We start from the raw sequence: 11,561 nt of genomic DNA, 5'->3' as shown, positions 1-11,561 counted from the left end.
TTGGATAGAGTTTTTTTAGTTTTTCTTAAAAACAAGTATGGGGCAGGGAGATTGGAAACTCTTGGAGAGATGCTCTTAGCGCTAGAGATCAAATAGAATTATATAATCCAAACGCATTAAATATTACTTCTTGTCATATATGTATATTACTAGGCGTATAGCCCGCGCATTTGCGCGGCTAGTATTAAAAATTCAAAAATTTGCATGTCGTTGTATCCTTACTTAAAGATTATACTATTTTTTTTTACCATACATCATTCTGTTCATTATCATAAATTATGTCTTATTGTTGATTAAAACAATTCAACTATGACCTACCTATAATAGCAATTTGATTTATTGAGCTTTAATAATATTATGAAGATAATTATTCTTATTTTCATTTTATTTTGATTGATTGTTGTTAGCTTTAGTTTTTATTAATAGTATATATTTGTAACTGATACATAGCTAAATGGTATTTTATATTTAATTTTTCATAATGGCATTGGTGGGTGTTTTTTAATTAGGCACAGGAGTATTTTAGGCTAATTTTTATTGTAATGGCAGTGGTGTGTAATTTTTATTTTCTATTTTTCTCCGATTAATGTGAGAATTTCTATGCGTTGAGAGCGAATGTGGAGGCTCCATTTGCTGGCCAAATAATAAGATAATAGATTACTTCACAGAAGACTACAAAAGATTAAAAAAGTCGATATCAATCTGTACTAACACCTAACCAGATCTTTGTCACACATGTATATGTCTGCATGTGTGGAATTTCATTGTACTGAACCGCACGAGTCAGGGATAATCGCCTCATTTGTCTTTGGCGTTCCTGAGGACAGTCATGCCTATAAGCTATAGGTACTTGAGACAATGGATCGGAGTCCAACAAGTACTCCTACTTAATTTGCATGTCCTCTCGCTTGAGAAAGCAAAGATGGGCATATGTCACCGTTGGAAATTCTGATAAATTAATCTGAACAATGGAGCTGCTACTTGCTATGGTAAATCCAACTAGTTTCCAAAAAAACTACATACTATAAACCGGAGGCATTTTATGGAAAAGGGTAAATAATTTGGACAAATATATTCGATATACTACTTGCTGGACTTTTTCTATCCCTTTCTAATAGGAAACATAATTCCAGTATTTTAGAAAGTACTAGTCAGAGAATTTCATATCAGAATTTAATTTTCATTCTAGCTAGCAACCATTGCTTACCTAGTGCCTGGTGACTTATTTGTGTAGACGCTGAGGGAAAAAGGAAGAAAATCTTACAACGTATATATATAGAGAGAATCTTAGAAGGAAGGGGGGTGTGTGTGTCTACCAGCAAAGTTGAATTTTTTCTACAACAACATATATAGTCATAAGATAGGATGAACCATTTTAAACCATCTGCTACGATAGATTTTTGGTGAAATATTACTCTCTCTCTCTCTCTCTCTCTCTCTCTCTCTCTCTCTCTCTCTCTCTCTCTCTCTCTCTCTCTCTCCTAGTTGAAAATGGGCCGCGTGGATTGGCCTGGGTCTTCTTCGGCTAATGCGAGAATAAATCCTCCCACTCAGTATATATATGAGTGTGCTTTATCAGTAAACTGAATTTTGATGGCGATTGCAATGGTTTGCTTCCATTTGGCGGTGGTAGTTGGTGTTTGGTAGCACAATGACACCACTCTAGGCACCTATGAACAACCACAGAACCACTAGCTAGCTCCTTTATTTGCATGAGCTCCCCTATATTCCTCTTTGTAAAAAAATCTCTACTGTCCTTTCATTAGTAGGTTGGTGCAAAAAACTTGCCCACTCTTGAGAATGTGCTCGATGTGTGTACGTGGGCGGTGGGCCTTCATCTTCTAGAAGCAAAAGCTGACCTCACCAAGGGATACTTCCCTACCAATGGTAAATTGGATTTGCGATGTCTTTATCCGACTGCTACATCAGATGCTGATGGATACAGTCAGCATTGTGTGTCAAATTTCCTAAAAAAATTTCAAGAGTATATATATTATCTCCTGGCCCCACCCCGAAATCATTGCCTCATCATCAGCCTTTTGCTGATCAAACAAAAAGAGGTCTGCTGATAAACGCTCCATTAGGATTATTGAGGGATTATATATTTCTCAAGGAGCTTCAGAGGATCTGAGTATCAGAGCTAATTGTGAGGTGACTTGGCAAACTTGATCAACAAACAGAGAGGTGGCCTAAGCGTAACATCGATGACAAAAGGCATTCGTTACATGTATATGTACAACCTCTCACTGTTTCTTAAGGTTTGACATCATATGGGCAGTATGTTTAGTTGATCAACTGCACAATAAAAAGATGAAGAATCTCATGGCATGTTACATCAAAGATGGAGGGTGGCACTAAGCCGGCCACTAACCCTTCTAGAAGCTGGGTAGCTAGGTAGGGTTGGTTGATGAAGTGCGTATGTACAAGAAAAAGCTCAGGCAGATCTTAATTTCACATGGCATCACAAGTACACCTAACTGAAAAAGGACTGTACCTGTTTATTAGCTGATATTTTAACCAATTAGCCACCAAGCCACTTCACTATATGTGCTGGAGCACTTCCATATATATAGTTCAATTTCCACATATGCTACGATAGGTGATCAACTATATATGTTGGAAGATTCTATTGGTATTTTTCACTGCACCACACAATGCATGGATACTGGATTATTTGATCACTCACAATATGAACAGCAGTTTCATATGTATGTTTAAGTCGCGTTTTGGGGTATTAATATCAAAAGGAATATATTCGACGAACATGGTCAAATTTGTTGTATTTTCATTTATTCTTCTTGAAGCACTGGCCGTGTCTATAGTGGCATGTGACATTCCCACGATTTGATACATCATCAAATGAAAAAAAGTAAGAGAATTTTTACAATGATTGAAAAAAAGGAGGGCTGTACATATGATAGAATCGTACGGTGGTTAAGGTAGGAAGTACTTGGTCCTATTGGTATAATGATTGTACATGTTATATCAGATGGACAGCCCTCATTTTTTTTCAATCGTTGTAAAATTTCTCGGATACCATTTGGAAAATTTGCTATAATAATTCCACATTTTTATGAAAAAAGATATATGCATGGATACTGTCTCATACTCCTTCTCGCAATTGGATGAATAACCTTGCAAATTTGCATAGGAGAAAAATTTTAGGATCAGAACCCAAATCTCAATTAACTTTAAAGCAATCCTCCAGGATCTCTGACACGGAAGAAGTAGTACATGTACATGCTCACTGTGGTTTTGATTCTGAGGAATGAGCAGTACTCACTCCTGGCTGTGATGAGTGAATTGTCAACCGTGCGGTGTGATCGTGTGCTTGGTCTTTGGTTGCAGGTACACGGGCGTCGAGTGTCGACGGTGAGCTGCCGTGGAGGTGCTGTGGCCGATGGACCGTGCGGTGGACGGCGGTGAAGGGCAGCCGGGACCGGAGCTCGGGCCGGACGGTAGCTGTGGCGTCCACTCCTGGATCGAGGGCGCAAGCACCGGTGGATGGCGAGTTTCTTGGTTTGCGCCACAAAACCAAGCTGGCGGACGACGGTTGAAGACGCCAAGTCGTGGAGGCACGGGCGTCGGTCTCGGGACTGGCGGAGGTGACGGGCGTTGACAGCGTCTAGGGCCTCGCTGCGGACGAGGAGGTGACGGGCGTCGGGCGGCATCTAGGGCTGTCAGAAGGCCGAGGCGGGAACGGCGTCCAGGGCCACGGCGTGGAGGCGGGAATCTTCCCGCGCGTGGAGTTTTGGCGGTTTTCACAAAACCGGCCACCTCACCGGGTTTCGCGGACACCTCAAAACCGCGGATCAGATCTGCATCGACGTGGCGGCATCGCGGAGAAGGCTTCGAGTCGAAGAAAGAAACTCCGCCGTAGGATGAGATCTTGTACTCTTTCCGGTTTTGCCCCTACGGGCGTTTTAGTGTACGAGTCAGGGTGGAGGTCATTTCTGGAAAGTGACCGGTCTGACCGGTCGGCCCCGAAATCATATAAATACATCTCACCTGCCCCCTTGGACAGGTGAGCCTCCAAGCCACGAGTCTTTTCTGTTTTTCCTTGCTCCTCTCTCTGTTCTAGGGTTAGGCCGAGGTCTCCATGGCAAAGTGGTCTAGATTATAGCTAGGTCTACAAATTTGAGAGGGTGGATGAATGGGTGGAGGTCTAGCTCTTGTATAGGTGAATTCCTCTGTAAATCACGATGAATTTGAATGAAATCGAGGACCCTTTTGAGCAGCTCTTCTGTGTTCCCGTTCATCTTTTGTTCATGGATTGATTTCCTCTCTTTTGGTGGTTTTTGAGATTAAAGCTTTCTCTTGGTGGGTTTAGGGACTCCGTGATTTGCTTCTCGACCATCTAGCCTAGAGCTAAACCCCCGAGAATCACGAGTCCCTGTCACACCCTGAAATTTTTGGATTTCAGGATGTGATTAAAATTAAAAATAAAACAATAATTTTCTCATAATTTATAAAATTTACCCAAGATTTATCTTCTTTACAGAGAATTTAGTGTAAAAGAAAATAAATGTTGGCTCTTTTCTAAATTAAATAATTTTCTAAATAATTTTCCTCTAGTAGAAGCCACCGCTCCGCTCGACGAGCCATATCTCTGTCTGCAGCCGAGCCAACATGCCAGCTGAGCCGCGAGCCGACGCCCGAGCCGCCCGACCTACTCCGCGCCGTCGGATCAAGATCCAACGAACGAGATCCAATCTAGCCCGAGTCAATCCAAACATACCGGTCAACTCCCGTCTGTTTTTCAGAAAAGCCCCTCAGTTTTACCAAAATCAACCCGCACTCCAATGCAGTTCAAAAATAATAGCGAAAAGGTCCTTTCTTTTCTGTTTTAACCCCTGAGCTTTTCCAAAATAGAACCCGCCATCCAAAGCTTTAGTTTTTTGTTTTCTAGTCCCTGTAGTTTAGGTTTAATTTCATTTTAGTCCCTAGTTTCTTTAGAGCTAGCCCCTGGAGGTTTAAATCTATCGCAAACAAGTCCTTAGAACCTTGTTTTAGCCATATCTTTCACGTTTCAACTCCGTTTTCAGTGATTCTTGCGCTCACGTGATCTTTGTGACGTGTGCAATAGCTTTATAACCTTTTATCCTCTGTGAGCATACTTTGTTGTATCTTACAAATCTTTTCTTTTAGTTCTTAACCCTTTAGTTAATCGCGACTAGATCCCTGAAGCATCATTTATCTCATAAAATCGCCGTTTTAGTTCCGTTTTCCGCATTTCTTGAGCTCTCGTAACCGTAGTAGCGAGCCCTATCCTTTAGTACATCCTTTTAAAGTCTTTGTTTTGTTTTGGTGTATTGTTCTTAGTTGTATCTTTTTGTTTGCTTTGTATGGTTGCTCGTTGATTGCTTCGAGTAGAAGGATCGCTGTTTGAAGATTGAAGATCAAGAGTTCCAAGTGAGCAAAAGTTGAAGAGCAGTAAGAGTAGCTTTGCGTTGGAGAAAGGAAAGTGACCCTAACCGTCTTTCTATCTATGCTTATTTACAAGAGTATTATGATTTAATTGGAACATGGAGAACCACCCAAGAAAACCGTACAACCACAATACTATATGGCTCTGGTCTTGGCTGATTAATTAGAGACTCTAGGTTGTGACAATCTTACCGAAAGGGCAAGAGGGGATGCATCGACGGGGTATAGCTCGGTCCTCTTGGGGCAATTGGTATTGTTTAATGGTCCTTTGGCAAGGTACCACCTCATTAGGACAGTGTTATGACCGCTTTGACTTAAAACCTTAGCGGATTGTCATAGGTTAGGGAATCTTTGTAAAGGCCTCGTAGCGTCCCTATGCAATCACACCTCGGAAGTGTGGTATTGTGTCTAGCTAGCACATTGTGTGGTTGGGTTCAAAGTTCTTCGGAACTTTTACGTGAATTGTGGTGAAAGTGTACAACCTCTGCAGAGTGTAAAACTGATATATCAGCCATGCTCACGGTCAGGAGCGGCTTGGACCCTCACATGATTAATAAACTTAAAGATGGATTTAAATCACTTTCTGGTTATTTCTTGTGGCCTTGCTGAGTACCAATCATAAGTGTACTCATCCTTGCTTACTGCTGCTCAGAAGAGAAAGTTGCTGTGAATAATTTTGAAGATGATGCTGAGTTCTAGGCGTACGCAACCCCCAGTCGATTGCCTGTGAAGTTTGGAGCCTTCGTTTCCAAGATAAGCTGTATAACTCTGATAATCTTCTATTTGTTGTAATTCTCTTTTACGTGATACTGTTACTGATTATTCACTTATGATGTCTCTATATGTATGAAACTTGATCCTGGCATACATATAGCTATGCATTCGGTTTTGTCCTTAAAACCGGGTGTAACAGTCCCTCGGATTGAGGTTTTTAGAGTTTTTGGAAAACCCTGTTTTACCTCTTTCTCCCACGAAATTCTTGTGATCCTTTGCGTTTTGGGTTGATTCCTTTTGTGGAGAGGTTCGTCTCTGTCCCAAGAACCTCCCTGCAAATTTTGAGACCATTTGGTGATGATTTGAACGAGTAATCTTGAAATCACCTCGAGTTCGCGGGCTGGAATTCTATTCTGAGCAGAAGCGGTCTGACCGGTCGGAGCAACCGGTCTGACCGGTCAGGAATTTCAAATCCAGCCCGACCGGTCTGACCGCCCAGAGCAAGCGGTCTGACCGGTCCCTGACTGCTAGATCTGCAGTTTTTTCTCGATCGCTTCCGTGCTTTCTCTCGCTCGTTCCTAGGGGTGATTTGTGTTGGTTTAGCTCTTCTATAGCTACTCCACACCTCATCTAGGATTTGTGGGTTTGTGGTGATTTTCAGAATATAGGCCGACGGATCGATTTCGAAAGAAATTTTGATCGGCTCCCGTTCACCCCCCCTCTGGTCGCCAGTTTCGGTCCCTCAAATTCTTCAAGAATATTTTTTTCTTTTCAAGGTGATGCTTTAAGTTACTTCTAAAAGCACAAAGGAGTTAACTTGCTTCCTCTTGACATAATTCTCATATGTTAGTTGTTCTTAACTAGTAGCAACATATATATGCTCGTAGTCACTGCTAATTTATAGCGCTAATTAGCATTTATAGCATATTTATAATATGCTAAGAAGTTATGCTTCTGAACGAAGAAGATATAGCTAGCCTAGTTCTCGCTCTCTTTGATCTCTGTTAGCAAACTACAGATGTGGTAGGTAAGAGAAAGCTGATGAAATGACAATGATCGCTTCAGAAGATCCTGTCGAAGCATCGGGTCAAGTAATGGAAGAAAAAGGATGCTGGGTCAACATGCATCAAAAGTTAGGAAAGAACATCAAAGTAGCTAGCATAGAATTTAGTGAAGAGCAAGCACAAAAGATGAGCCAGCTGATGCTTAACTACAAAAATTAATGGAACAGGGAGCAGACCGACTTCCTCAAAATCAAATCACAATGCTCCACCAAACATATATAGATTTCAACATCATTTTCTCTTTCTCCAGAGATACACTACTTTGAGCCCAGTCGTAACAACTAACAAGTGAGTACTCACTGTTGATCTTCCGTCCTGCAAGATGCATGGATGAAGAAGAGAAGCTAAACATAGCCGCAGGTGCACCTGTCACCTCGTTGCAAGCCCAGGCGATTCAAGCACAAACATATGTTCTTCCTACCTGAGCAGCTTGCACTCACTGCAGTTGTAACTTCTGCCATGGATACGACCACTGCGATCGCGCTGCTTGTTGCTTCTGTCTCTTGCTTCACCGGCAGCGGCGACGAAGATGTCAAGGACGACGGCTGACTCGGCTGGCTTATGGACAGGTTGAGGTCGATACAGCCAACAAGGCGCGGCACGGACGCGCCGCTGTCGTCGTCACTGCTGCGGCCGGCGCCGCTGGTCTCCGGGGAGCAGCTCGACCGCGCCGCCAGGTGGTGCTGGCGGTTGGTGCCGGGTCCTGACGCAGCGGCGGCGACGCTAAGCTGGCGGTGGGTTCGCGGGTCGATACCGAGGGCCAGGAGCTTGCGCTTGATGTGCGTGTTCCAGTAGTTCTTGATCTCATTGTCAGTGCGGCCCGGCAGCCGCCCGGCTATCTGAGACCACCTGTTTGTTTCAATTCGCAGCAAGAATAGTCAAATCAAAACAAGTATAAATAATTAAACAAGAGAATTGTTTCATCAATCATATCCTTTCTCATAATTAATCAGGCCGGTTCTCTCTCCCAAAACGAGAAGGTTGTGTAGTATGTGTAATCAGTAATCACGTTACTTGTTTCCGAGGAGGCCGTGGAGCTTGATGATGAGCTCGTCTTCCTCCTCTGTGAAGTTGCCCCGCTTGAGGTCAGGGCGCAGGTAGTTGATCCACCGCAGCCGGCAGCTCTTCCCGCAGCGCAACAGCCCCGCCGCCTTAGGAAGCGACCTCCAGCTGCACTTGCTGTGGGCCTTGATGTAGGCGACGAGGCGCTGGTCCTCTTCCTTGGTCCAGGCACCCTTGTTCGTGTGAGCCTTCTCGCAGCACGGTGACCTCCCCATGTCTGATGCTTCTCAATCGCAACACTTAGTGTGATAGACCTGCAGATGTCTGGTGGTGAGTGGTGACTGGTGAGAGAGAGATGCCTGCTATATGAGGATGGACGAGAAAAAGGGCCCACTGACGACCCTGATCACTCCGTGACACTTGCCGAGTAGGTACGAGGGGCTGCGAAGAAGCCCTAGGGATGGATCTGCTCATTTGCTGCCGTGCTGGTTAGGTTAGGTGATCTTTTTTTTTCCTTTTATTTTGCTAGGATTATGTGTTTGTTTTGTGGTAGGTATATATCATTCTACCGTCACGGCCGGATGCAACGCTGTGTTGGTTTCCGAATAATGGTATCTATCTTACTTTTACTCTTTCCACTCACTTTTATAAGGCATAGTATAACATGACATGATGTTAACACTTTGACCATTCAACTCATTTATCATATATTATATCACTTACGGTTATAAACTTATATATAATCATGGTAAATTATATTTAATTGCGAATCCAATCATATCATATAAAATTTATGTTATAAAAATAAAAAATAATAATTAAATTATTCAAATATTGCAAAGTTTGAATCTTAATATGACTTTGCGTCTCATAAAAGTAGCCCGCACAGTCGCCGAGCTATGAGGCCCCACCATGCTGCTAGGCCGCTAGCCCTCGCGCCCGCCAACGTGCCCCCGCCTCGGCCACCGCGCGCCCGCCGCGTGTCCACATCGAGGCCCCTCCGCTGTGTCTGCCGCCGTGCGCCTGCGGGAGGGTGAGGTCGAGGAGCACGATGAGCATTGGCGGCGGCACGCGCAGCGCAGACGGCGCAGCGCAGACCGAGCATGGCAGGGAGGAAGAAGACCACCGCTGCGGCCTCCTTGCGGTTGTCACGACGAGCACGGAGCAGGAGAGGGGGAGCTGAGGGGAGAGGAGAGATAAATAGACAGAGTTCGAGAGAGAGCTGAGGGGAGAGGAGAGACAGAGAGATTTCGAGAGAGAGCTGAGAGGATAAGATTGTGTGCGTGCTGAGATGCGGCGCCACCAGGGTATGGGCCAGGCGATCCGTGTAACCATTCTGCAACCAATGCCTAAAAGACTTGCCCATCATGTGGATCCTACATTTTTAGGTGTGGGCGACCCCTCACCCGCCCCTATAAATGTATTTTTATGGGCGACTGACGCCATCACCCATCGATATAAATAATTTTTAAATTTATTTTGAAAAATTGTTTAATTCAAAAAATAAAAAAATAAATCAAAAGAAATTGAAATTATTAGGATAAGCCTATTGTGATCTATAGAACTGGAAAAAAATATTAAACCATATTTCAGCATATATATTTGTTAAGAGTGTGAAACCATAATGTATAAGTCACCAACTCTAATACCTCATACAACTTAAGACTTAGTTTGTGGTTTCCACACATTATCACTATATACACTGAAATACGCTTTTAGTATTTTTTTTCTAGTTCTCTAGATCACAATAGTCTAATGCTAAAATTTTCACTTTTTTGACATGTTTTACTATTTTTTTGAATTAAATGAATTTCCAAAATATAATTTTAAATTATTTTTAGGGGCGGGTGAGGGATGACCCACCCCTAAAAATGTCATTTGTAGTGGCGGGTCACTCCCTCACCCACCTTTAAAAATGGTCCATTTTTTGGGGCGGGTCACCCCCTCACCCGCCCCTAAAATGGACAATTAAGGGCGAGTGAGGGGTGACCTACCCTTACAAATGATATTTTTAGAGGCGGATCGGTTGCTACAGTAATCGAGCACCATTTGTAGGAACGGGTGAAATTTTGGTCCTTTCCTTAAAAAAGGTCGAGGCGTTTCTACAAATCATTTTTGTAGTAGTGTAAGTCAAACTCATCCAACAAGACATATTTGATGGTGATTAGTGTTGGATTTATTGAAATTAATTCGATCTTGTAGATGTTGGTGCATTTTTTATTAGTCAAACTTAAAGAAGTTGATTTAGAACTAAACCAAAACAACTTACAATTTGGAATGGGAAGTAGTAGGGAAGAATCAAACCAACAATCATGGGCTGGTAAGCGAATTATGTTTTTTTTAGCGAGCAACCCTTCCTTATTACAATAATCGAAATTGTGGGAGTTGTTTCCCTTTTGTTTAGTAGTAGTGCTGATAGACTATTTTTCTCGGCATATCGTCAGCTTATAATTTTTTTAATTAGAATTATTCTCCCTCCCCGGATATATTTGTTATATTAGCAACATTTTAAGATTAGTTGACTAGGGTCATCGGTAGGTAGCCCTTATTACCTGCCGTAGCTTCTTCCACTTTTTATGAAGAGTTGGAGCAGTCTTGTGTATAGGGGCGAAAAGCTGCAAAACAATGCAAGAAACAATGTGCACTACCTGCCGAGGTGAGCATTACGCCGTTTGTCAATTGACCTTTTTAATTCTACTGAAAGTATGTCCAACTTTCCTTGCATGAATAAGAATTTTGTAGTTGGCTTTTATTATATTTGAGGGACCGAAACTGGCGACCATAGGGGGGTGAATGGGAGCCGATCAAAATTTCTCCGAAATTCGAATCGTCGGCCTATGTCCCAAAATCACCGCAAGCCCACTAACCCAGGTCAACGAGAATAGCTATGGACCAGCTATCTCGAAACAGAAGACCCAGGTTGCAGCGCGGAAGCAAAGCTAGTGAAACTTCACAAATTGCAGCACAGCACACACAGACCGGTCTGACCGGTGTACTGGACCGGTCTGACCAGTCGGGCTGGGAATTTCAAACTGCAGACCGGTCAGACCGGTTGCACAGACTGGTCAGACCGGTCTCTCCCGGTCAGCCCGCCAACAAAGCTACAAATGTCAAATCTCAAGCAAACGAAGTCCAAATCCAACGAAACTTGGAGCAAAGCTTCGTAACTACCCCGTGAACATATCCCCAAAGGATCTCACCCAAAAGATTCACGGATCGAGAGGAAAGATCAAAGAGGATTGGGGTTTTCTCAAGAACACAAAATCGCCAATTCGTGAGAACTCTCGATTCCAGTAGGTTTAGCACACGGCTAGAAGGATTAGAATCGTCACAAAGAGTCCATCAAACCACGAA

General features: G+C 43.2%; 1 protein-coding gene across 1 annotated transcript; it reads right to left on the bottom strand.

Moving 5' to 3' along the window:
* Positions 1-7,282: 7,282 nt before the first annotated feature.
* LOC120696851 (transcription factor MYB8-like) lies at positions 7,283-8,650 on the bottom strand. The gene is made up of 2 exons (XM_039979865.1): positions 8,220-8,650; positions 7,283-8,054 (listed from the first exon to the last, which is right to left on the bottom strand). The coding sequence occupies exons 1-2, from the start codon at positions 8,480-8,482 to the stop codon at positions 7,550-7,552; spliced, it is 768 nt and encodes a 255-aa protein (XP_039835799.1). The 5' UTR covers positions 8,483-8,650; the 3' UTR covers positions 7,283-7,549.
* Positions 8,651-11,561: the final 2,911 nt, after the last annotated feature.

Source organism: Panicum virgatum, chromosome 3K, assembly GCF_016808335.1.
Source record: "Panicum virgatum strain AP13 chromosome 3K, P.virgatum_v5, whole genome shotgun sequence".
Lineage (NCBI taxonomy): Eukaryota > Viridiplantae > Streptophyta > Magnoliopsida > Poales > Poaceae > Panicum > Panicum virgatum.
The sequence above is the reverse complement of the archived record's forward strand: the minus strand, read 5'-3'. Positions and strand labels throughout refer to the sequence as shown.